We start from the raw sequence: 27578 nt of genomic DNA, 5'->3' as shown, positions 1-27578 counted from the left end.
ATTCAGTGCAAAGTATTATTTTCAACTAATTCCCATATTCTGTATACTATTTGATAAAGAAGTTATTTCAACTCAAAAAGTTGTGTTTCTATGAAAATTTTTCACCCTAGTTGAAGATTCATATTTATTTGTCTGATGAGATTATGGCTATTTTTATTTTCTTCTTCACAACTTTCTGTTTTTTTTTTCAACCAATGAATATTTATTCATCTTGTAATCAATAATTATCTTGTAAAGACTGTATACTTATTCAGGAAATGAACCACAGTCTTATGAGATGGAAACTGTATAATTCTCTGCTCCCTGAGTTTACAGAATTTAAAAACCAAAGCAGATATTTAAAATCATATAGTTCAAGCCTCTTATTTATTTATACTTAAATCCAAGACAGGAGAAGTTATATAATAAGAAATTTGCAGGAATGAAATACAGTATTTACTAAATCCAGCATTTCAGCAGGCCCTCAGGTTAGCTACATGAAGAGAGGTCTTGAGAGACTCCTGGTCTTGGATAGGAGTCAACTAGCTCCCTAAAGCCTGTCAGCTAGACCTGACCAGTGGGCAGAATGTAAGCTGTGGAGGTCACACAAAGCTCCTCCACAGAGGCTGCCAAAGCCAGGGATTCAAAAGTCAAAAGGTGTTTGCTGACAGGTAGGAAAGATAACTAGGATGTGCAGGGGGTCCTAGAATAGAGGGAATTAGATGCAAAGACACAGATTATGAGCCAGAAATATGCTAAGCTCCTTAAGGAATAACATGAGGTCCATTTTTTTTCTGCACTCCAGTCATGACCTTGGACTTCAAAATCATTTGTTAGATATGAAAAGACATAAATCATTCCATCTGTTTCTTACCGCCCTGGTGCAAAAGAATCAAATGAATTGTACAGAAACTTTAATAATGCTGTAAGTTTTTGTGGGAAATATATTTTAACTAAATAAGTAGATTTCTTTCAAATGGGTAGGATTTTATTAATGTCTCACAGGAGAAGCCACATAATCTATCACTAGGAGTCAGGATGCCTGCATTCCATCCCTGGCTTACTTACCCTGAATGTACTGGATATTTTGGCAGGTAATTTTTCATCAGTTTCCCCATTTATTTAAAAAAAAACTTAGATGTGTTAGTCTTCAGTCTTTGTCCCAGTAAAATCTATAGTTGTATGATATTTATACAAATCATAAATAAATTATCTTATTCATACTATTTGTATTTCCCAAGGGGGCGGGGGGAAAACAAGATCAAATGTCCACTTATAAGGGAAGAAGTGGTGGGGATCGAGGAAATAGGACATGGAAAACAGAATAAAAAGGAAAACAAAAGAAAAAAAAGGAAAATGTTTGTTTTGTGGCACTTGTTTGCTTACTAACACAACATAAAGTTTAAAATATAATCATGAATTAAACATTAAGCATGGTAATACAGACAGACATAGACAAATTTTAAAATCATGCTACATCCCTATAACCTTGATTAAATATAGTTTTCAAAAGCTAACTCAATTATGTTTACTTCTTTAAAGAAGCTAATAAGTGAAGGCTATATTTATCTAAATTGTTTTATTGACAATCTTACAACTGTATCTTACTCAACTTTTACAATACTTGGTCTATTCCTTGCTTTTAACAGCTTTTTCAAAAGGTGATTTTCTTTAAAAAGAAAGGGGGGAAAAAAAAACTAGACAGATAAAAGAGCCATTCTCTACATGTTATGCCACTGAAGTTCGCAATTGCTATACAGCTGATGTATCATTGATGTGATTCTTTTGAAAAGCACTCTGATTATAATAGCCAAAATGTTAAAGGCATCAAATTAGGATTTCACTTTGGAACGGGGTCATCCCTTACACTCAGCCACATCTTTTGAATAATTTAAAGGTTGCTGAAACTCCTTTGAGGACGCCTGCCTTGAACAGTGACTTGACCCTCAGGGCACCAGGTGCAGCCCCCGGCAGAGTCAGTAAGCACTTCCACCACCTAAGCAAGTCACCAAAGTGCTGAGTTTGGTTTTTCTTCCTGAAATGCACCAAACACAGGTCTTCCCACAGTCTCTAAATGGCTTGCATCTCCAAGCCTGAGCTCCCTTCACAGTTCTGACTGGCGGATAGGGAAGCGTTGTTAGGGGTATGTCGGCTGTACCCCAATTATGATCTCAGCCAGGGCGCCCTGTCTCTTTGACTATTTGTTCAAACAGTTCATTTCGGGAAAGTTTATGAGGATTATGCAAGTAAGAGCCTCTCAGGTAGCAACTGGAACATAGTGAAGGCCAACAAACATAGCTAAAAGAGAAGAAAGATCACCTGGACCTGAGACCTATGTCCCTCTCCCTTCCTATTTCCATCACCTTCAATATATCTGCCATCTTCACTGGTGAGGAGGTCCTTGTAACTGGGAAGGATGGAGCTTAGTTCGTTCTATCTTCAGCTTCAAGCACATCCTCCAGTAGCCCAAATAAGATGTTCAGTAGGGTCTGATGATTGAGTGAATGGATGGATATTGACCAAGTATTAGATTCAGCTCTTTTTATCACGTGATTTAGCTGAGGCTTTCATTTCTCCTAGGTCCATTCTTCTCCTATCCCAAAAACTTAAATAATTCCTATGCATTTCTTCCAGTTCCTTTAACCTCTTTATTCTACCCTCAGCTTTGACAATTCCACCTACTGGGTGCATATGTAACACTGTGATTAAAAAAATTCAAAAATTCAAAAACTCATATAAGTAGGATACAATGAGTAGTATATCAAAACCTTTGTTCATATAACATATTTTCAAGATTTATTCAAGTTGGTATATGTAGATTTAGTTTTTCACTTTAAATATTATGGGCTAGCATTTTGAATACAGAAGAAAAGAAAAGTAGGATTGACTGAGCCTTGGGGGATTCGATGTGAAGGTTAGACTAAAGAAGGTGATTGAGAAGAGAAGTCTTCAACTCACCAGCAGTAGCTCCATTTCAATATCATTTTCAGTGTGAAAACAATAAAGTTAAAGTAGTTGACAAAGCAAAGTCACACATTAGTAGTATAGTCTTCAGAGAAATAAATACAGCTGTTCCTCATACTATTCCAAGGCATCTCTATTTACTAGAAGATGATATTTAAGGAGCTAGGGACAAGAATGGAATTAAGATACAGGCTGAGCAACCCTAATTCAAAATCCAAATTCTGAACTTGTTCAAAATACAAAACCTTCTGTGCACCAATATGATGCTACCCATAGAAAAATGCCACATCAAGAAACTTTGCTTCATGAATGAAATAATTGAAAATATTTTATAAAATCACCTCTGGCCTATGTACATAAGGTATATATGAAACATAAATGAACTTCACGTTTAGGCTTGGGTCCATACCCATGGTGTCTCATTAGGTATATGCAAATAACCCAAACCTGAAACCTGAAACACTTGGGTCCAAAGTATTTTGAACAAGGGTATACTCAAACAGTAGCCAGTATGGGATGCCCTGCTCGGTTCTCCTTGACTCCAGTGAGAAAGAGAGTGTGGAGGAGGGCTTGAAGAAGCTCTCAAGGACCCTGTTATTTTCGCTGTCCAGACATAGAAGTGTCAGTGAAGGTTGCCTGGGACTACTCCCATCCGAATTTCCCCCAGTTGCCCCATCATTTACTTTTGAGGCAATGACTATCCTTACGATGAGTGAAGCCCATCCTTGTCAAATATGTCACACCAACATGATATTCCAATTCAGGAAATAAGAGCTGAACCTATTCATCACCAGCCTTAGGAGTTTTCCTTGGCAACTCTGATCGGCGTGGATGCAAGAATGACAGCTTTACACACTCTCTCGACTTCCCACTGCCCCTGACAGAAGTTGCTGCTTCCTGGCACCTGCCACCAGCATTTATCCTGCCCAAGTCAATTTCAATTCCATTTTATTTTGGCAGACTCTTTTCTACAGAGCACCCTGCCGTTAGCTCTCTGCTGATTTTAGCTAACGTGGAAAACAAACCTTCTTTGGCATGTGTAATTGGCAGCAGCATATTTCCTCCCCACCTTGCTTTGCAGGGACAGTGGGTTTTTTTGTGGTTTTTTTTTTTTTTTTTTAAGTTCAAGGAAATGTGGACAAAGAAGAGAAGACAGCACTCTGGTTTGAACATGATAGTGAAGCCTAGAAGACACACATAGAATTTGGAATAGCTCTTTGAAGAGGCAGAAAATTAAGGCGGCCCCATGTAGAATGGGCTGTGCAAACAGGATTGTCTTAAAAAGCAAAGGAGAGGTTGCAGACCCCTCAAATTAATCACTGCCAAAATTGCTTTCCATCAGAAGTAGTAGTAATTAGGAAGGGAATACAGAGGATTAAATTGTGGTGGGGAAAAAAAGAAAAGAACTTTATGTAAAGTGGTACTGACAAGCCATAGAGCTGAAAATTTAAATTTAAATGCAATCTCAGATCTCACATGGGGAGATAAGGCTTCATTAAAAAAAAAAAAAACACACAACTATGACATATAAAGAAAATAACTATGTTTCCAAGATTCCCAATATTACATGGATTTGTGATCTTTCACCTGAACTTTAAGCTTAAAAGGAATCAAATAGGGTGTTTTTTTTTTTAATAGTAGTAACCACAGGCCATCTAAATTATAGGGATTTGAGGTGCTTGTTAAAAACTACAAATGCTCACATCTTCAGAATCAAAAATAGTGAAAGTTAGGTCTAAGAACATACTATTTTAATAAGTGTTTTTAAAATCTTCTTTGAAAAGGTCCCTTCTCTTTTTTAACTGTGTCATGAACATAGTATTCAGAGATGGTCCATCAATGTGGCTGGTGCTGTGAAGCTGTTCATCCTACAGGTGGGACGGACGGGCATGTGGTGAGCTCCTCCAAAGGCCAGATGCATGCCCTGACCCATGCATTTTAGAAGCCCTAAAAAAGGGAAACCCAGGTAAGGCCTCATCATCACTACCCACCTTCACATGCATGGCCATCTACCATCACCTCAGTTAGGTGAGGAACAAGCATTTCCTGCATATTAGAAAAAGACACTGTATTCAGTGCTAGGAGTACAGCAATAAATAGAACTCCAGGTTCTGTCCTCTTGGGCTTCCACTCTTCTAAAGGGCAAGCACAATTAACTACTTAAATGCAACCTGTCACAGGTGTTGTGAAGGATAAGAGTGAACCTGGGCACTTACAGGAGTGATCTTCCCTATCCGGTAAGTTGAAGAAGACTCTTTGCAAAAGGGACATGTATTTAAATCATGCACTGAAGAATAAATGGAGATTATCTTGGAGAAAAGGGAAAAAGGAGAGAGCCTTTGGGGGAAAGGAGAGGAGCAGTTTTGAAGACTCTGGGGATAAGACAGAGCCCCATCTGTCCAAGGAGTAGGAAGAGGTGCAGGGGTGGGGAGGGGGATCCTGGCCATATATTATTATCTTAAGAGTTCCCAATTTGGATCCAGGAAGACAGAATATCCAACATTTTTGAGAGAATAATGTAAGCAAATAATTAATTTTGAAGAGGTTTCTGATTGCAGTATAGAGAACACACTAATGGAATTTAGAGATGACTATATTTGAAGAAGGAGAATAAAAGGTTCATGAACAACCCTAGCATTCTTGCATGCAAACTAGGTAGAGAATAACGATATTCTCTCACATTAAGAACAATGAGGGAGGGCTGGGGATGTGGCTCAAGCGGTAGCGCGCCCGCCTGGCATGCGTGCGGCCCCGGTTGGATCCTCAGCACCACATACCAACAAAGATGTTGTGTCCGCCGAGAACTAAAAAATAAATATTAAAAAAAAAATTCTCTCTCTCTCTCTCTCTCTCTCTCTCTCTCTCCTCTCTCACTCTCTCTTTAAAAAAAAAAAAAAAAGAACAATGAGGGAGAAAAGGGGTGTATGGGTGAGAAGCATGAGTTGGGCTTAAACATACTGATTTAGGGATGCTAAGAGGCAGTCACAGCCCTAAGAAGCCATCTAAGCTGACTCTAGATATGTCAGTGGCAGGGGCCCAGGGATGAGGAAGCCTCGGTTGGGACAAAACAGCCTATGGGAAGACTACAGAGTAAGTAGAGAAGAATGTCTAGGACTGGCTGAGCCTTGTGGAACTCAGTGTGCAGGTGACGATATACAAGGTATAGAAGTAGGCATCTTAGGGTTCAGGGAGAGCTTTCCCCTGGGAGGATGAGGAGGAAACTGCTCAGAGAGTGAGGATGATACTCTCTGGGGTTAGTGTCATCTTGGTCACCAGAGAAAGTAGAACAGGCCTTCAGAATGCAATGGTGGGAAGAAAACACACCCTGTTGGACCTGCAGGATGTGAGAACATGGGGTCAGAGTATGTCTTGACAACTCTTTTGAGAAAAGAGCTCTTTTGAGAAAGGGGAGGTCATGAAACCAAAAGGGGGGATGGGGCTGTAGCTCAGTGGCAGAGCACTTGCCTAGCACGCTGTGAGGCACTGGGTTAGAACCGTAGCACCACATAAAAATGAAACAAATAAAATAAAGGCACGCTGTCCATCGACAATTACAAAATTATTTTTTTTGTTTTAAAAAGAAGTACCAAAAAGGGAAGTGGCTCTGAGGGAAAATTTAGTTTCTTTTCTACTTTGTTTTTCTGAAAGGAGGAGCCATAAGGATATTTTAAATCTCAATGGAAAAGATCAAGGAGATAAGGAAAAGTTGAAACCTAGAGCAAACAGGTGGGAAGGGAAATCATCATGCCAGAGAAATTGCGCTGGGAAGAGGAACCCATTCTCTGCTCAAACAGGAAATAAAAGAGGATGCCGATGGGAGGGATAAGAGGTTGGTGTAGGTTTTCAACCACTTTCTGATGTTTTCTCTATGAAGCAAGAAAGGAAGGCCTGCGATGGCAACATGAGAAGGAAGGGCCAGGGGTGTGAGAAGAAATGAAACTGACCAGGCAGGTCGGAGGAGTTGACAAGGGAGACACTATGGGGTTTCTTGTAACTGAGAATCTACTAAACAGCCAGCAAATACTAGATGGTAAAAAACACTGTCTACCAGAAGAGAATGAAAACCATGCAATAAATAACAAAACAAACAAACAAAAAGAACCCACAAGGTCACTCCTATAGAAGAAGCACAAGTTAAGTATGGGAAGAACAAGAAGAAAAGGGTAGATAACTTTGTCCAGGAAGGTTAAGAAAGATGACCAGAAGAGGTAACTTTTGAACAGAGGCCAGAAGAATGCTATGCAATGGACCAGCTCTCATGGAACAGCTTTTACTCTAGTTCAGGTAGAATGACAGGATGCTACAGCTAAACCTCATGGTGCAAGTGCAAGTTCAATGAGGAAAGGACTTGCCCAGGTGTGTGAATCTGCACAGCCTGCTATCATAAAGCCCTAAAAACTGCACAGTTTAAACAATGGACATTTATCGTCTATTTTGGAGGTTGAAAATCCAAGATCAAGATGTCAGCAGACCCTTGTTCTTGGCTTGCAAAAGCCATCTTCTCCATGAATCTTCAGAGGGGCATCCCTTTGCATTTGCTAATGACTTAATCTCCTCCTCTCTTATGAGGAAATCAATTGTTGGACTAGAACCCACCTTAATGACCTCATTTAATATTAATTACCGGAGACCAACATGGCTGCCAGCGAAGAGGCAGCACATACAATGCCTCCGTGGTAAGGGAATCAGAGACTCATTAATACACCCACATGCGTCCTGCTGAGAAACCTCAAGCAAAATTCCACTGAAAGGAGACCTTCCGGGAACTAGTAAGTTTAATTGGAGGTGTCAGCTTGTCACAGAATACTGAATCTCGGCAACCCAGAGCAGGGGCACAGTCCCGCCGGGGCCGCCAAATGGCGGCTGCCTACACGTTGCAGTGAATATAGGAGCGGACACTGACCGCCTGGACCCCCGCGGGCGGGCTCCGTAAACCGCAGCCGACCGCCGCCCACACGCTGCAGCGTTCTTGGGAGCGGTTGCTGCCTGACTGGGCCCCCGTGAGCTGGCTCTGTGAACCGCAGCCAGCCGCCGCTCACAGGGTGCAGTGAACTTGGGAGCGGTTGCTGCCTGCCTGGGCCCACACAGGCCGGCTCTGTGAACCGCCACTGGCCGCCGCCAAGCGGCCGCTGCCTACACCCTTGCAGTGAGTGGGGGAGCAGGCGCTGCCTGCCCGGCCCCCGCCGGCCCGACTCTGTGAACTTCCTCTGGCGGTTTGGAGCTGCAGACGACCACCCTTCACCTGCCAGCTGGGTGCTGCAAACAACCCCTGACCAGCTCTGCAAAAGGCCCCGCCCACACGCCGAACAGCAGGAGTGGAGACCTGCCCAATCCGGGAGGAAGAACTGCTGCACAGTGATTGACTCCCGTCTACTGAGAGGAGAAACTTGGCCCGGTGGACATAGCTCCATCTACTGGAAGAGCAGTTAATAGAACTCTAGGACTGCATTTATAATTTTTTTTTTTTTGCTGTCTTTTTAAATGTCTTTTTAATCCATCTTATTTTATTTTATTCTAATTTTTAATTTCATTTTCCATTTCTACTATTATTATTTTTCTTTAAATTCCTTTTAATCTTCTATTTTTTTCTATCCTTCTTTTCTCCTGTCTTTACATTTCTTTTCAATTTTCTTATTCCCCCTTCCTTGAATTCTACCTGCTTACTCTCATTCTCTTTAGTGACCTCTTCCCATCCCTTCTAATACCTTTCCTCCCAAGCATCAAATATATTTATAGGAGTAAACAGTAACTCAGCAGTCAAACAGAACAAGAAACAATATGAACAGCATAAAAAAGCAAGGAAGAAAAGGAGTGCAAACAATGCAGGGCAGCCTAAATATTCAGGAGGATATAGAGTCACCAGAAAAATGGTCATATAAAGAGCTCATGGAACACCTGAGACAGATGGAACGGAACCTTAAAGAGGATACAAGACAGCAAATTCAAGCAGCAAAAGAACACATTGAGAATGAATTACATAAACAGATAAAAGAAGAAGTTAAGCATCTTTATCAGGAGATAGAGATTATAAAAAAGAATCAAACCATAATCTTAGAAATGAAGGAAATTATAAACCAAATTAAAAACTCAAATGAGAGTATCATTAATAGAGTGGAGCAAGTAGAAGCCAGAACGTCAGATAATGAAGACAAAATATATCATCTGGAAAAGAGTCTAGCCAACTCAGATAGGCTGGTTAAAAATCATGAGAGAAACATACAAGAGATATGTGATAATATAAAAAAACCAAATTTAAGAGTCATTGGGATAGAGGAAGGGATAGAGATTCAAACAAGGGGAATGAGTAATCTACTAGATGAAATAATTACAGAAAACTTTCCAGAAATAAAAAAGGAAACAGACATACAAATTGTAGATGCATACAGGACACCGAGCATACAAAATCACAGTAGACCAACGCCAAGACACATTGTTATGAAGATATCCAATATACAGAACAAAGAGAAAATATTAAAAGCTACAAGAGAAAAGAGGAAGATTACATTCAGGGGTAAACCAATAAGGTTAACAACGGACTTCTCAACTCAGACGCTGAAAGCGAGAAGATCCTGGAACAACGTATTTCAAACACTGAAAGACAATGGATGCCAACCAAGAATTCTGTACCCAGCAAAATTAAGCTTCAGATACCACAACGAAATAAAAATCTTTCACGATAAACAAAAACTAAAAGAATTTGCAGCCAGAAAACCAGCGTTGCAAAGCATCTTGAGCAAAACACTTCACGAGGAAGAAATGGAAAACAATAACCAAAGCCAACAGTAGGAAGTACCTCAGTAAAGACAGATGGAGGGGGGAAAGCTAATCATGGTGAAACAAACGCAATTTAAAAAAAAAAAAAAAAACGAGATAAATAATCAAACATGGCTGGAAGTACAAACCATATATCAATAGTAACTCTAAACATTAATGGTTTAAACACTCCAATAAAGCGACATAGGCTGGTAACATGGATCAAAAAAACAAATCCAACAATATGCTGCCTCCAGGAGACTCACTTGACTGGAAAAGACATACACAGGCTGAAGGTGAAAGGTTGGGAAAAAATATACCACGCACACGGTCCTCGCAAGCAAGCAGGTGTGGCCATCCTCATATTGAATAAAATCGACTTCAAGACTAAGTTAATCCAAAGGGATAAGGAAGGACATTATATACTGTTAAAAGGAACCATTAAACAACAAGACATAACAATTATCAATATTTATGCACCAAATAATGGTGCTTCGAAGTTTATAAAACAAATTCTCCTCAAGTTCAAGAATCAAATAGACCACAACACAATAATTATGGGTGACTTCAACACACCTCTCTCACCATTGGACAGATCCTCCAAGCAAAAGTTGAATAAAGAAACTAAAGACCTCAATACCACAATCAATAACCTAGACTTAACTGACATATATAGAATATACCAACCATCATCGAATGGATATACTTTTTTCTCAGCAGCACATGGATCCTTCTCAAAAATAGACCATATATTATGCCATAGGGCAACCCTCAATAAATATAAAGGGGTGGAGATTATACCATGCATTTTATCTGATCATAATGGATTGAAACTGGAAATTAATGATAAAAGAAGGAAGGGAAAATCCAATATCACATGGAAAATGAACAATATGTTACTGAATGTTCAAAGGGTTACAGAAGACATAAAGGAGGAAATCAAAATATTCTTAGAGATAAATGAAAATTCAGACACAACCTATCGGAATCTATGGGACACAATGAAAGCAGTTTTAAGAGGGAAATTCATCGCCTGGAGGTCATTCCTCAAAAAAAGGAAAAACCAACAAATAAATGAGCTCACACTTCATCTCAAAGCCCTAGAAAAGGAAGAGCAAAACAATAGCAAATGCAGCAGAAGGCAAGAAATAATTAAAATCAGAGCAGAAATCAATGAAATTGAAACAAAAGAAACTATTGAAAAAATTAACAAAACTAAAAGTTGGTTCTTTGAAAAAATAAACAAGATTGACAAACCTTTAGCCATGCTAACGAAGAGAAGAAGAGAGAGAACTCAAATTACTAACATAAGGGATGAAAAAGGCAATATCACAACAGACGCCACAGAAATACAGAAGACAATTAGAAATTATTTTGAAAACCTATATTCCAATAAAATAGAAGATAGTGAAGACATCGATAAATTTCTTAAGACATATGATTTGCCCAGACTGAGTCAGGAGGACACACACGATTTGAACAGACCAATATCAATGGATGAAATTGAAGAGGTAATCAAAAGACTACCAACCAAGAAAAGCCCAGGACCGGATGGGTATACAGCGGAGTTTTACAAGACCTTTAAAGAAGAATTATTACCAATACTTTTCAAGTTATTCCAGGAAATAGAAAAAGAGGGAGTTCTTCCAAATTCATTCTATGAGGCCAACATCACATTGATTCCAAAACCAGACAAAGACACATCAAAGAAAGAAAACTACAGACCAATATCTCTGATGAACCTAGATGCAAAAATCCTCAATAAAATTCTGGCGAATCGGATACAAAGGCACATCAAAAAAATTGTGCACCATGATCAAGTAGGATTCATCCCTGGGATGCAGGGATGGTTCAATATACGGAAATCAATAAATGTTATTCACCATATCAATAGACTTAAAGATAAGAACCATATGATCATCTCGATAGACGCAGAAAAAGCATTCGACAAAGTACAGCATCCCTTTATGTTCAAAACATTAGAAAAACTAGGGATAATAGGAACTTACCTTGATATTGTAAAAGCTATCTATGCTAAGCCCCAGGCTAGCATCATTCTGAACGGAGAAAAATTGAAGGCATTCCCCCTAAAATCAGGAACAAGACAGGGATGCCCTCTATCACCACTTCTATTCAATATAGTTCTCGAAACACTGGCCAGAACAATTAGACAAACGAAAGAAATTAAAGGCATAAAAATTGGAAAGGAAGAACTTAAATTATCACTATTTGCAGATGACATGATTCTATACCTAGAAGACCCAAAAGGGTCTACAAAAAAAACTACTAGAACTAATAAATGAATTCAGCAAAGTGGCAGGATACAAAATCAACACGCACAAATCAAAAGCATTTCTATATATCAGCAACAAAACCTCTGAAATGGAAATAAGGAAAACCACTCCATTCACAATATCCTAAAAAAAAATAAAATACTTGGGAATCAACCTAACAAAAGAGGTGAAAGATTTATACAATGAAAACTACAGAACCCTAAAAAGAGAAGTAGAAGAAGATCTTAGAAAATGGAAAGATATACCCTGTTCATGGATAGGCAGAACTAACATCATCAAAATGGCGATATTACCAAAAGTCCTCTATAGGTTTAATGCAATGCCAATCAAAATTCCAATGGCATTGCTTGTAGAAATAGATAAAGCAATCATGAAATTCATATGGAAAAATAAAAGACCCAGAATAGCAAAAGCAATTCTAAGCAGGAAGTGTGAATCAGGTGGTATAGCAATACCAGATTTCAAACTATACTACAGAGCAATAGTAACAAAACAGCATGGTACTGGTAACAAAACAGGCGGGTGGACCAATGGTACAGAATAGAGGATACAGAGACTAATCCACAAAGTTACAACTATCTTATATTCGATAAAGGGGCTAAAAGCATGCAATGGAGGAAGGATAGCATCTTCAACAAATGGTGTTGGGAAAACTGGAAATCCATATGCAAGAAAATGAAACTGAATCCCCTCCTCTCACCATGCACAAAAATTAGCTCAAAATGGATCAAGGACCTTGATATCAAATCAGAGACTCTGCGTATGATAGAAGAAAAAGTTGGCTACGATCTACATATCGTGGGATCAGGCTCCAAATTCCTTAACAGGACACCCATAGCACAAGAGTTAATAGCAAGAATCAACAAATGGGACTTACTTAAACTAAAAAGTTTTTTCACAGCAAGAGAAACAATAAGAGAAGTAAATCGAGAGCCTACATCATGGGAACAAATTTTTACCCCTCACACTTCAGATAGAGCCTTAATATCCAGTGTTTACAAAGAACTCAAAAAATTAGACAATAAGACAACAAATAACCCAATCAACAAATGGGCCAAGGACCTGAACAGACACTTCTCAGAGGAGGACATACAATCAATCAACAAATACATGAAAAAATGCTCACCATCTCTAGCAGTCAGAGAAATGCAAATCAAAACTACCCTAAGATACCATCTCACTCCAGTAAGATTGGCAGCCATTATGAAGTCAAACAATAACACGTGCTGGAGAGGATGTGGGGAAAAGGGTACTCTCGTACATTGCTGGTGGGACTGCAAATTGGTTCGGCCAATTTGGAAAGCAGTATGGAGATTCCTGGGAAAGCTAGGAATGGAACCACCATTTGACCCAGTTATTGCCCTTCTTGGTCTATTCCCTGAAGACCTTAAAAGAGCGTACTACAGGGATACTGCCACATCGATGTTCATAGCAGCACAATTCACAATAGCTAGACTGTGGAACCAACCCAGATGCCCTTCAATGGATGAATGGATTAAAAAATGTGGCATTTATACACTATGGAGTATTACGCAGCACTAAAAATGACAAAATCATGGAATTTGCAGGGAAATGGATGGCACTAGAGCAGATTATGCTTAGTGAAGCTAGCCAATCCCTAAAAAACAAATACCAAATGTCTTCTTTGATATAATGAGAGCAACTAAGAATAGAGCAGGGAGGAAGAGCAGGAAGAAAAGATTGACATTAAACAGAGGCACGAGATGGGAGGGAAAGAGAGAGAAAAGGGGAATTGCATGGAAATGGAAAGAGACCCTCATTGTTATAAAAAACTACATAAAAGAGGTTGTGAGGGGAATTGGAAGAAAAATAAGAAGAGAAATGAATTACAGTAGATGGGATAGAGAGAGAAGATGGGGGGGAGGGGGATAGTAGAGGATAGGAAAGGTAGCAGAATACAACAGTCACTAGTATGGCATTATGTAAAAATGTGAATGTGTAACCGATGTGATTCTGCAATTTGTATTTGGGGTAAAAATGTGAGTTCATAACTCACTTGAAACTAATGTTTGAAATATGATATGTCAAGAGCTTTGTAAGGTTTTGAACAACCAATAAAAAAATAATAATAATATTAATTACCTTCTTAAAAGTCATATTTTCAAAATGCAATCTCCTGCTGATGTACTGAAGGTTAGAACTTCAACATACGAATTTGGGGGGAACACAGTGCTCCCTGTCCATAACACAAGTACCCTCTTAGAAAGCAGTATAAAGAGAGAATACAGGGCTAGGGTTGTGGCTCAGTGGTAGAGTGCTTGCCTAGCATGGGTGAGGCACTGGGTTCAATCCCCAGCACCACATAAAAATAAACAAATAAAATAAAAGTATTGTGTCCATCTACAACAATAAAAAAGTATTTTTATAAAAAGAGAGAATACAGACATAATTTATTGTACTAAATAAATTATCCTTCTCTCACACAAAGCCAGTAGATTTCAAGGTGTGGGACATGTATCAACAGCATCACCTAAGAGCTTGTCAAAAATGCAAGTTCTCATGTCCCACCTCTGACCTACTGAGTCAGATAATTGAAAAGTGCAGCTCAGTAATGTATTTAAGCAAACTCTCCAGGTCATCCTCCTCATGAGGGAAACTATTATTTTTCTAGAAGCCAACTAGTTAATCCAATTATCTTTGCATATTTAAATATCATAATAAACATTAGTTTATTAGGAAAGCCTTTTTAAAAAAAAGGATAAAAGCTCTCCTGAGACTGCCATGGCAGTTTTGATTGCCTGAACTCGTATGGAATTTCATATTGGAAACGCTGAGGATTTGGACACGTTAGATAACAACTCTAAACCTCAGTCTTCTTATTCAGAAAGCAGAGAGGAACGCTTATTTCCAAACTAGCTGTGAGGATGAAGTGAGAAAATGGAAAACATGTAAGGCACCCACCATGGAGTCCAATACACTTAGGGGCTAATAAATAGTGTCTTTCTCTAGGAAGAAATGACTCGCACACCCTGAGCACAGATACAAGGACAAATGTGCAGTCCCAGGCATCAAGCTTCATAACTCATTTCTATGGAGCTACTAGGGTCCCTATGATTAAAAAGTATATATTTTATATTTTATTTAGCCTTCATCAATCTCTCAGAGAAGCATGCACTGAGTTATTTGAGAGCTAGTCCTTGGAAGACATATGGCCTGTGTAGAGGGAAAGGGGAACCCACAGGCAGGTGTGCCAGGAGTAGGAATCAATATCAAAAGAGTAATTTTCAGGGGCACCAACAGGAGCAGGGAGCCTTTTCTTAATGGTTATTCTAAAAATTGGATTTCTCTAGTGTAAATCATATGGGGGGGGAAAAAAGAACCTAAATCACTTCATTTTTAAGACATTAATACACAACCTCACCAGTATTCTGGTCTAACATTTTGATAAAGTCATACCTACTAAGGAACTTATATTGAACTCAGGTATAGGCCTTGTGTTGAGTGTTACATGAGCATTTTGCAGAATGTAGTAAAATTAGCAAATGCAGCTGATCTCACGCCAAATTTGTTTTCATGCACTCACTCCTTATTCAGTAATAAAATATTTATTTTCTAAAATGATATTTCAGTTCTGAAATGTGTAATCTGAAGTATAAGTAAAACAACATTTTTAATCCTATTTTACAATGATAATGGAAAATATTGCAATTTCTCTTTTCCAGGATTCTTTCTTAAATTCAAAACACCATTCTTTCCACATAGCATTAGTAAAAACTATGTTTTGCTGCTGCAACTGAAAGACCCAACCAGAACAATTATAGAGGGGAAAAGGTTTATTTATGGGCTCACAATTTCAGAGGTCGGTCCATATACAGACAGCTCCATTTGCCAGGGGCTCCAGGTGAAGCTGAACATCATGGCGGAAGAGTGTGGCAAAGGGAAGCGGCTCACATGATGATTGGGAAGCAGAGAGACTCCACTCGCCAGATACAAAATATATACCCTATAGTCACACCCACAAAGAACCACTGCCTCCCACCATACTCCACCTGCCTCTAGGTACCACTCAGTTAATCCCATCAGGGATTAATTTGATGATTGGGTTAAGGCTATGAGCCAATCATTTCTCCTCTGAACTTTCTTGCATTGTCTCACACATGAACTTTTGGGGGACACCTCATATCCAAATCTTAACAAACTACTTGCACATGTTTATTTCTAATATATTTACATGGATTTTCCTAATGTTGCCCAAATTCAGAACATGAAATTATCATTTTTTAAAACTTGTATAGCCACAATGAAGAGGATATTAGACGATAAGTTTTCAATGTAAATTATCCTACATTTTCATGATGACAAAATGTTTGTAAGAAACTCGCATCCTTTACATTTATTCTGACATATGAAAATCATTAACTAATGTATCTTAAAAGAAATTCTCAGAATCTACACATTTAGGCAAAATACTAAGAATTGAAAGACAAAATAACATTTATGTCCAATTAAAGTAAAATTTTCACATAAAATATAGAACATAGAGACAAATTAAAGTATATAAATTGGAATATCATTACATCAAAATTGCATAAGAAATAAACATGGATGGATTTTAGAGACAAGATATAAAGAAATAAAAATCCTGTAAATATTGTATGATTCCTTTTGCACAAAGCTCAATAACTCTCAAGTGATAGAATGTCCCTCACAGGAGGGGTTTGACTTAGAAGGAACATACAGGATCTGCTGAGGTGCTGGAATTGTCCTACCTCAATCTGGGTGACATAGTTGTGTGTCATCTAGTCATATAATTAAGATCTAGGTCATTTACTGTAAGATGTTTGCAGTTTATGTTAGAAAAAAATAAATTTTAAACATTAATATTAACAAAGATATAGTTCATGGGGAAAAGTGAGTGAGGAACATTACAAAATAGAAAATTCAAATGGCTAATAAATATGCAGAGGAATTCAGTTAAAGAAATTCAGATTAGCTTGTTATAATAAGGTTTGGGTAGCTTCAAGTTCAAAGTGACATGCCGTGACTGAGGTCCCTGTACAGTCCCCTTCCTTTGAGAGTAAGACCTTGGATATATGATGGCTGTTACTCCCATGACTGGACATCACATAGCAAAGGTGATGTGAATGTGCAGGTATAATTAAGGTCCCTAATCAGCTGCCATTAAAATAATTAAAACAGAGACTCTCCTGCTCATTTTGAAGAAGAAATTGCCAGTTTTTAGAGGGATGTGTGGTTAAGACCTAAGTGTTTTTTTCTAGGGACTGAGAGCAGCCTTAAGTGGCATCAAACCAAAAAAAAAAAAAAAATGAGGACCTCAGTTCTGTAACCCCAAGGAGACAAATTCTTCCAGTAACCAAAATGAGCTTGGGAAACTTGAGCTCTGGAGAGCACCATCTGAGAGCATCTTTATTTCAGCCCTGTGAGGTCCCCAGCAGAGAACCCCGTTGTGTGTGCCCAGACCAGACTTCTGGTTGAAAGAAACCGCAAGGCAATAAATGAGTATGGTTTTAATTTGCTAAGTTGATGATAGTTTGTTAATAGGACAAGAAAAGTACTATAGATTTTGGTAAGTGGAAATAGATAATTGCCATTAAAAAATACTTAAAAATGTACATGTGGTTTAAAATAAGGCATGGGCAGTGGATGGGAGAATTTCAAAGAGCATGATAAAGAAAGTCTAAATTCCTCTGGAAATACTATTAGTAGAAAAACAAACTTTAAAGATGCTGACCAGAAAGCTCAGAAGGAAATAGGAACATGTTATCTGAAACTGGAGGAAGGATATCCTCATCTGTAGTATAGAAGAATTTAGCACAACTGTCCTTTGCAGTTGTGTGGAAAGCAGGATTTGTAAGCAACAAAATTACAATTTAGCTAAGGAAATTTCCAAATCAAGAATTGAAGGAGCTGTCTGGTTTCTTGATGCTTATAGTAAAATGAATAAAAGCAAAATTAAAAGAAGAAAGTAAAAAAAAATTGAAAATTCTCAGCCTCAACAAATTAGGAAAGTTGTAAAAGTCAAGAAGAGCTATTGATAGTGCTATACTTTGGATGTTGAATGTGCCCCATAGGCCCATGTGTTAAAGGCTTGGTCTTCAGTATGGTGCTACTGGGAGGTAGTAGAAATTTTAGGAGGTGTAACTTAGTGGGAGGTCATTAGATCATTGGAAGTGTGACACCAAAGGGAACTGGGGGACCCACAGCCATTATTCTTCCTCTTTTGCTTCCTAGCTAGTGATGTGAGTGAATTTATTCTGCCACATGCTCCTGATATGATGTGCTGCTTCATCACAAGCCCAAAGCAATGAGAGCATCAAACACGTGGGAACTTCCAAAACTGGGCATTAATATAAACTTTTCTCTTATTCATCTGAGATAGTTTGTTATAGGGATGGAAAGCTCACTAACACAAATAACATGGCAGAGAACAAAGGCCAACTGCGTGACCTTTTGCTACGATTTCCAAAAGTTCAAGAGATCCGAATATTTAGTCAAAAGAACACATTCTTTAAAAATAATTCAGAGATTAGAGGGATGTCAGAAAAACAGCAGATTAGGAGCTCTAGGCTCTAATTTCACAATAAAGAAACCAATAAACAACTACAAACTGACTAAAATGATTTTACAGGAGCTCTAGAAATCAAGCAAAAATTTATAGCAACAAAGCAAACTTCTATCCCATCTTGCCCCCTAAAACAGAAAAGAAAACCATATTCAAAATGGTAGGAAATATTTCAGTGATTTTATTTGACTCTGCCATAACTCTTCTTCGTTTTGGTGGCATTGTGAGGTGAATGCCCAATTCCTGAATCCCTCCTTTGGGGCAGAAGAGCAGAATAGAGGTTGCTTTCAAAATTTTGGCCTAATTAGGGACTACGTCAGGGATGGCATCTATCTTGCTGGATTCAGAGTTCATACAGGAAAACAGCATTGCTCAGAGTTCACAGGAGAAAGGCAACAGGACTCAAGAGTTCACACAGGAAAGGAAGCAGTATCCACAGTTCACAGAGGCATGGCAGTGTGACTCAGAGTTCACACAGAAAGGGCAGCAAAACTCAGAATCCACACAGGAATGGCAGCAAAGCTCACAGTTCACACAGGAAGAGCAACAAAACTCAGAATCCACACAGGAATGATTGTAGAGCTCACAGTTCACACAGAAAGAGCAGCAGGGCTCACAGTGCGCACAGAAATGGTCACTAGGCTCACAATTCTCACAGGAAGAGCAGCAGGATTCATATTTATACAGGAATGGCAGCAGGGCTTACATTCACACAGGGAGGGCAACATGACACACAATTCACACTGGAATAGCAGAATTGTTAGGATAAGAGACTTGATCCACAGAAGGCATTGGTGGACACCACAGGACAGGAAAACTAAAGAAAGTATATAGATACATGAAAGCCTGAGGCAAGAAATTATAGGTAAGAGATATATTAGAACATATTTGGCCCTAAAAAGCTAAGGTTAAGACTCTTTGAGAATCTAAAACATTTAAAACTGGCCAAGGAAATCAGAAGGGGAAAAAAAGCACATATCTGCAGAGATATGTGCAGAAAAGAACTAAGAATACCATAAGCCTTTACCCAGGGAAATCTCAAGACTCAGGGAAACACTAAATGCCCAGTCCTTATCAAATGATTACACACACACACACACACACACACACACACACACATTAACTCATATCATCACAACAAAAAACAAAACAAAAAACAAGAATAAAAATAATAGGGGAATCTGACCCATGCTAATGAGAAAATTTTAAAAATATATGTATTTTCTAAAGGATTTAAAAGCCCAAATAAAAAATATATATATATTGTGCAAAAGCAATCTCTGGAGAAACACACGCTAAAGATTTTAAAACAACTCCTAAATATTTGCAATAAGTTAAAGAAAAATATGGACAAAGAACTAAAGGAAATCAATAAAACAATGTACAAACCAAACGAGAATTAAGTAAAGGGATGAAGCTATTTTAACATATATAAAAGGACTAAAGAAAAATTCTGGAAATGAAAGATATAATAACTAAATTGAGAAAAAAAATCACTAGAGAAGTTCAAAAGTAGATTTGAATGGGCAGAAGAATCAAAAACATGAGGATGTCTCTGGAAATAATTGGGTCTGAAGAACAGAATGAAAAAAAAAATGGAGAAGAGTGGACAGAGCCCAAGGCACATATGGAACAATATCAAGTGGACCAATACATGCATTTTGAAATTTGTAGAGTCAGAAGAGAGAGAAACAAAGGCAGAAGTTTTTCCAAATTTGAGGACACAGAGATATTCTAATACATGGAGCTCAGTGAACTCCAAGCACTAGAAACCCAAAGACCTACATCAAATGGCATTATAAACAGACTATCAAAGTCGAAGAAAAAGAGACAATCTTGAAAATACCAGGAGAAGAGAGACTGGTCCTGTACAAAGAGTGACTATCAGGAGTTATCTTAGGAGAAAACTTGCATGTCAGAAGACCGTCAATAATTAGTGACATAAAAAAGTCAAACTAATATTCTTCAAAAATGAAGGAGAAATTAGACAGCCACAAAAGCTAAGGAAGCACATTATTAATGGAGGTTCTCCATAAATAATGCTAAAGGGAGCCTTTAAGCTGAAATGACAGAATGATAGACAATAACTCCCAGACACATCAGATGGAAAGTTCCATGAGAAACACAAATGCGTGTACAAACATAATAATCATGATTACCAAAATTTTGCTTTATACTCTGCTTTTTATTTTCTACAGGATTTAAAAGCCCAAATCATAAAAAACTATGTCTATGTTAATAAACACATAACATATAAATAATAATTTACATAATATATATAATTTACATATACTATGCATACTTCTGACACCAGCAATTTATGTGGGTGGAGTAGAGATGCAAAGTGCTAAAGTTTTTGTATGCAACTGAAGTTAAGTTACCATTAAGTTAGATTCTTATAACTTTAGGATATTGTATCTAATCCCCTTGCTAACCACAAATAAAATATTTATAAAATACACATAAAAGCAAATGAGAACAGAACCAAAACATGTCATTATGAAAACAAAGAAACACAGGAAAGCAATGTAAGAAAAGAGGAATGACATGCTATAAAGCACACTGAAAACAAATGGCAAAATGCAAAATAAGGGCTACCTATCCAGAATTGCCTTATATAGATAAAACTCTCTAAATCAAAGGTATAGATTGGCAGCATTGATTATAAAAAAAGATTAACTATATTACTGTCTTCATGCAAATAGTAACCAAAACAGAGCCAGCATCACCATACTAAATCATACCAAATAGGAGAAGTAGAAAGCAATTGCAAGATACAAAGAAGAATGTTAAGGTGACCCTGTCATAAGAAGAATCAATTCACCAAGAGGATATAACAATTATAAACACATAGGAGCCAAATACAAGAGCTCCCAGACATAGTAAGCAAACACTGAAAGAAATGGAGATAAAAATAGACAGTTCTACAAGAAATAATAGGAAGCTTCAATGCCCACCTCCAATGTGGAAAGAACAACCCAACAGAATACCAAGAAAGACACAGAGAATTAAACAGCACTTAGAACAAGCATAAATAACAGACAAAATAAGTTGTTCCTCTTCAAATAGCTGAATACACTGGGATTGATATCCTGAACAAATAAACAACTTCTATGACTAAACAACAAAAACAAGCAAAAACTATGACCTCATTCAAAAATGAACAAATAATTCAATTAGACATTTCTTCAAAGGTTTATTAATGCCAACAAGCACATGAAAAGTGATTCAACATTATTACTTATTAGTTTTAGTGAGCACATAGAAAACTCAGAATCCTTATACTTCTGCTGGAAATATTAGGTGTAGACACTCTAGATAACAACCTGTCAGTTCCCCAAATGGTTTAAATATGACCAAGCAATTGTACTCCTATCAGAGAAAACACAGGTCCACAAAAATTTTGTACACAAATGTTCACAGCAACATATCTTTAATAGTAAAAAATTGGAAACAAACCAAATACCCATCAACTCCTGAATAAACCAACAAAATGTGGTATAATAGACCAATATTTGACAATCAAAAGAAGTGAAGTACTGAGTGATATGTGCTACAATGTGAGTAAACTTTGAAAAAAAAAATATGCTGAGTGAAAGAAGCAAGTCCCAAAGGACACATATAATTGCATTTATATAAAGTGTCCAGAATAGGTAAGCCTATAGGAATATGAAGGATGAGGTTTCCTAAGGCTGCAGGGGACAGGCATATTATACAGCGATGCCCAAGTGACATGGGGGTTCTTTTTACAGTAATGAAAATGGTCTAAGGTAGATTGTGGTTATGGATGCAAAACTGTGAAGGCCACTAAATTGCACACTTGAAATGAATGAACTGTGGAACATGTGAAGTATATCTCAAGAAAACTGTTATAAAGGAAAAAAGATATGCTTGTCATAATAATCATTGGGAAAATGCAAACTAAAACCATAATGAAAACTATTAAGCACCTATTTTAATTATTAAAATACATAGTTTTTAAAATGTGACCATAACGAAAGCTACAAAGGAAAATAGCAATTATTTCACTCATACAGTAATGGAGAGAACACATTAAATATCTATTAAAAACATTTTGGGGGGGGGTACCAGAGATTGAATGTAGTGATGCTTAACCACTGAGCCCCATCCTGAGCCCTTTTTTATTTTTTATTTTGAAAGAAGGTCTTGCTAAGTTGCTTAGGGCCTTGCTAAATTGATGAGGCTGGCTTTGAACTTACATCTACCTGCCTCAGCTTCTCCAGCTGCTGAGATTATAGGCATGTGCAATGCACCAGGATAAAAACATTTTAACATACTTATTCCAGTGATTTATTCATGGATCTGTATCCCATGTCCGATGTCTTTAAAGAGAGGCTCCAAGTCTTATAACTCTCCAGTTCCTGGAGCCCTGTCCTCTTTGGTAACTTGTTGCTAGTAAGTATGGTTGGAATTGGATTGAATCAGAACTACAGTCTCACACTTAGAAACCAAATCTTGATTCTGTCCAGTCATCCTTAAGGCCTATATATAAGGAAGTCTGCATACAAAAGTGAGAACCATTTTCATCTGAAGTGGACACTTCTCCATGTAGTTTTTTAAACCCATTACCCACAAAGTTCCTGCACACATAGGCCTGCCACAAATACAGACTACATTGGTCAATTTGTCATGAAGGGAAAGCAAGATGAACAGTGTTCCTTATTCTAACCGTATATACTGAGAAATTTCTGATATAAGTTCTGCAGAAAAGATCAAATTGCCTCATAAACACATAGTTGTCAGTTTCAAATCAGACAAAACTCTAAGCTTTTAATGTTTGACCTCTATGCACTTAAGTCCCCCTCGCTACCTAGTCCCATAGGCTCTGGTTACTCCAATTTTCAAACAAAGGATGGTATGTAAGGTCAAAGACATTGTTCTTCTATCTGAAATATAAAATAAAATAAATAACTAAATAAACAAATAAGCCAAAACAAAACACCACTCTTCACTTACAATACGCAGAAGAAGGTCCAGTGGGTCTCTGGTTCTGAGGCTGTAAGTGGGTCCCTGGAGCAATATGAGATTTCTTACTGGAGTCTTGCAAAAGCATCAAAAACACCTTTTTGAAAAAAAAGAAAAGAAAAAAGAAAGATGCATGTTTTATGATTCTCCCCACATTACATTTCTTTTGCCTCAACCACCCAATGAGGTCATAACAACAGCATCCATCAAACATACTCCATATTTCATTTAATTGGTATAAATCTAAGGCCACCTGGTTCTCAGCAGGTTGGTCAATAGACTGCTCATAATATGCAAAGATGAATGTAACTTGACCTTGAACCTCAGGACCCATACATGCTGGCAGAAGCTGGTCAAATCTCAAATAGCAGAAGGCAGAGGGAGAGAGGGAGGGAGGGAAATCAGTAATAGGATATATCCAATTCAAATCAAATTTGTGACTCACTGTGCCAGCATCTTAGAAACTCACAGGTGAATCAGACGATAAATGTGAAGTCACAATTTAAATCATTCACAATTTATTTAGAGTAAATGGCAAAAAAATCCCCATTGAAAGTATGCTCTCCCCACTGAAAGTATGCTCTCCATGTGCCATTTCACTACAGCAGTTAATTTAAGTAACTTGTTTGAAGTCAATGAGTAGTTAGCAGTGGAAGCAGAAGCCCAACTGTGTGTTGGGATCTGTGTGTTCAGATCCAAAGCAACAAGAGCATGATGAAGAAGGAAGAGTGTAGCTAAAACAAATGGGGATGTGGTGGGCTGGGGACACTGAGGCTTTTGAACTGCACCAGGAGACCTGGCAAGGATTTATGAAAAGATGAAGAGAGAATCCCTAACACACATATTGGGCAGAGTGCAAGAAAAGGGCACATTGGTCCATGCATAGAAGTCGAAAGAGCCTCGGCCCTGCAGCAGTGCAGCCCTGTGGTCAAGGGCTGAGACTCCACTGTTGGCAACATTTGCACCACCTCACCAACTAACAGTGTGGACTGTCTTGTCTGTAAAAAGGCCTAATGACAACAGTAGTGTAAGTTCAGTAGAAGCTGATTGTAAAGGACTTGGTTACAGACTCTAGAACCAGGTAGTAGCTATCCTATCATTCATGTCTTTAGCCAAGATTTAAGGAACATCTTCTTTTTTTTAATATTTATTTATTTATTTTTGTTTTCGGCGGACACAACATCTTTGTTTGTATGTGGTGCTGAGGATCGAACCCAGGCCACACGCATGCCAGGTGAGTGCACTACCGCTTGAGCCACAACCCCAGCCCCAAGGAACATCTTCTATGGGTCATACACCAAGTGAGGCATGTCTCCTTTGGGGTCATCTGTGCATGCGCTTCTGCTGAGGGCCATTGCCAAGTAGGAATGACGCATCAAAATTTCCTTGCCAGCATACCCCATGTTAAATGGACTTGTCTTGGAAATCCGCTGTGACCTTGCATGTATGTTTGAGAAAGGTGACCCTGCTCAAGGACGAGGGTGGATCCAGGTTTAAGGTGTATCCTGCAGGTGTGAGGAAGTATCCCTATCCTTGGGTTTAGGGTGTTCCCGGTTTAAGACAATGTGGTTTTAGGGAAGTTCCAGGTTTAAGTTTATTCCTGCTGGGAATAGGGCGTTCCTGCTGCCTGAGTTCCCCTTGAGTTCTTGTGGAATTAAGAAAGTATTTGGGACGTGAATTGTGCGGCAGAACTGGGATTTCCCCAGAACGTGTTTGTTGAAGGCCGGTGTGAGTTCAGGAATAAAGAATTGCTGTTTGAATCTACAAAGCTGTGTGGTGGCTCCTGATCTTGTGCCCAGCCAAGACTACGGCATGCTTCCATCCCTCCTAATTGTGTATACATCCAAAATAACTGAGCTCATGGCCCTCGACCCACTTTAAGGGGTACAGTTCCATTGACCATCAGCAGGTACCTCACACTCAATGTGTCCATAACCTCCCTGAAGTTCTGATTTCTGTAAATATCATCATCATTCTGATTCCACTAAATAAGCCAAAAGGCATGACTGTCTCTGTTTATTACTGAGAAGCCCCCAGTCCACAGGGGATAACAAAGGAAGGGCCCCAGAGAGAAGCAGCAGAGAGCAAGCAAGCCTGTAGAGAGAGGCATACAACCTCTCTGCATGTGGTTAATTAGTTTGGATGGAATCCTACTGAGCAAAACCTGCATCCACAACAATGGTGAAGGTCAGGAGATTTCATTAGATCAGATGCAGTTACCTTCATCTGAAAGATAACACTCTTTTCCTTTTCCCAATAACATCTCCAGGAAAGACTGCAAACCTCACAACCACTGCAAATAATAAGGACGATGATGATTCATAACAACATTCTGAGTGTGTGCCAGCCCTGTGGCCTTGAACAAATTATTTTACCACTTTGTGACTTAGTTTCCCAGCATGGTAAGTGATAATAAGATGATACACATTACAGGATAATTGTAAACAGTAAAAAAATGCATTCACAGGGAGAGTGGTAAGAACCACTCCTGGCATACAAGAAATGGGCAATGTCTGGTTCTAAGGGTATCCAGAGAATGTTCATGATATATGCATACTTCATCATGAAATCAATCCAGTGAGACAATTATTGTTATCACCACTTAATAAGATGATGGCACTAAAGTTTAGTGCAATGAGTGTTCACTAGTGCATTTATAAAGAACTGAAATTATAAACAACAGAAGTAGTATGAGTCAAGAATTGTTCACTGAGGAAGAATTTTCCTTCCTATTTCATTCTAAATGGAATTTTTATTTAATGGTCACATGTACCAGTGAATATTATAAGCATTTTTTGACAATAAAAGATGCATTTTAAAAAAATATTTACCAATCCTTTTTTGAAGTTTCCATCTCTTCCTGTTCTCATGAAAAAGGCTCTGTGCCATTGTGAGTGAATGTGTCTGAAATGTGTGTCACACGTGCATATATGTGTGTCGAAAGAAGAAACAAAGAGCAGAGTTCTTGTTCTCAATAATTTCACAGATCAGCGGAGGATGTGAGCCTAATACAAGACAACACTAAGAATCAAGGTACCTTGTGTCAGAATTTCTTCAATTTGGCACGTGAAAGGTGAAGAGCAGATCTAAGAAAATAAGAATGTGATGAGTGCCATCTAGTGTTCAATCACCTTAACTACAGGCACATTAACCAGAAGTCTCTAAGAAATGAAAGAAACCATCAAAAGAAGCTCAACAAACAGAGTTGATAAAGGTCACATTTATCAAAAACAATATGATACTGATCGCTGTAGTCAAAGATATGAGCTCTTCCTAGCAGATAGTATGTATTCTTTTAGCTGTAATTCTCATGCTAAATGAAAGCACTCAGACAGATACTGTGAAACTGCTACTGGTAAATGTCTCGTGGAACCCTAACACCCAGAATAGAACATTACCAGGGATGTAATGGATGTTGTTTAAAAAGATTCTGAACATTACACTGAGTTTGGAAAATGGAAGGTTCACATTATAACATTAATATCTTCTAGTAAAAACTTTACATCTTTATCATATTTAAAGGCCAAATCTTCTCAAAAGACTGTTTAGACAGTCAAAGCAGGATAACATGTTTTCTTTCATTTGTACAATTATAAAGAGGTGTAAAATTTTTTTGCAAAAAAAAAGACAAAAAAAAAAAAAAAAAAAAAACAAACTCTCATTAAGAATGTGAAAGGCCTTCCAACACAAACCTTTCTTCCAAAAAGATAGCTTTGGCAAATCCATAGGAAGCTATTTGAAAGCAGGGTAAAAGTATAACATCTCAGCCACATTCCCCACAGTTTAAGAAGAACTTGTATTTGTGTGCTTGATATAAATTGATATTATGCATATACACATCTTCCTCCTCCTTGTATGCATTTTTCTCACATTGAATTGAATGGAGGCCTTAGACCAGCTCACATGGACCAAATAAAAACTATGCCTGCCTCTTTTATAAAAAGAACAAGAAAGTTGTTTTCGATCTTATCTAAAATATAGCTTTAAATTCAGTGCCTATGAGATTTCTGCTCTTTCTCCTCAGGGGACAATAAATTCAACACTCTGGGGATTCTTCA

At 38.1% G+C, this 27578-nt stretch overlaps 1 protein-coding gene across 1 annotated transcript in view; it reads right to left on the bottom strand.

Moving 5' to 3' along the window:
- The window catches only part of Abca13 (ATP binding cassette subfamily A member 13), a 441561-nt gene that overhangs the window by 169050 nt on the left and 244933 nt on the right, over positions 1-27578 (bottom strand). The window contains exon 42 of the mRNA XM_077796801.1: positions 23512-23617. Coding sequence (XP_077652927.1) covers positions 23512-23617 — 106 coding nt within the window. The remainder of the gene's footprint in view (positions 1-23511; positions 23618-27578) is intronic.

Source organism: Urocitellus parryii, chromosome 3 (assembly GCF_045843805.1).
Source record: "Urocitellus parryii isolate mUroPar1 chromosome 3, mUroPar1.hap1, whole genome shotgun sequence".
NCBI classification, from domain to species: Eukaryota; Metazoa; Chordata; class Mammalia; order Rodentia; family Sciuridae; genus Urocitellus; species Urocitellus parryii.
This window is presented reverse-complemented; position numbering and strand designations above follow the sequence as displayed.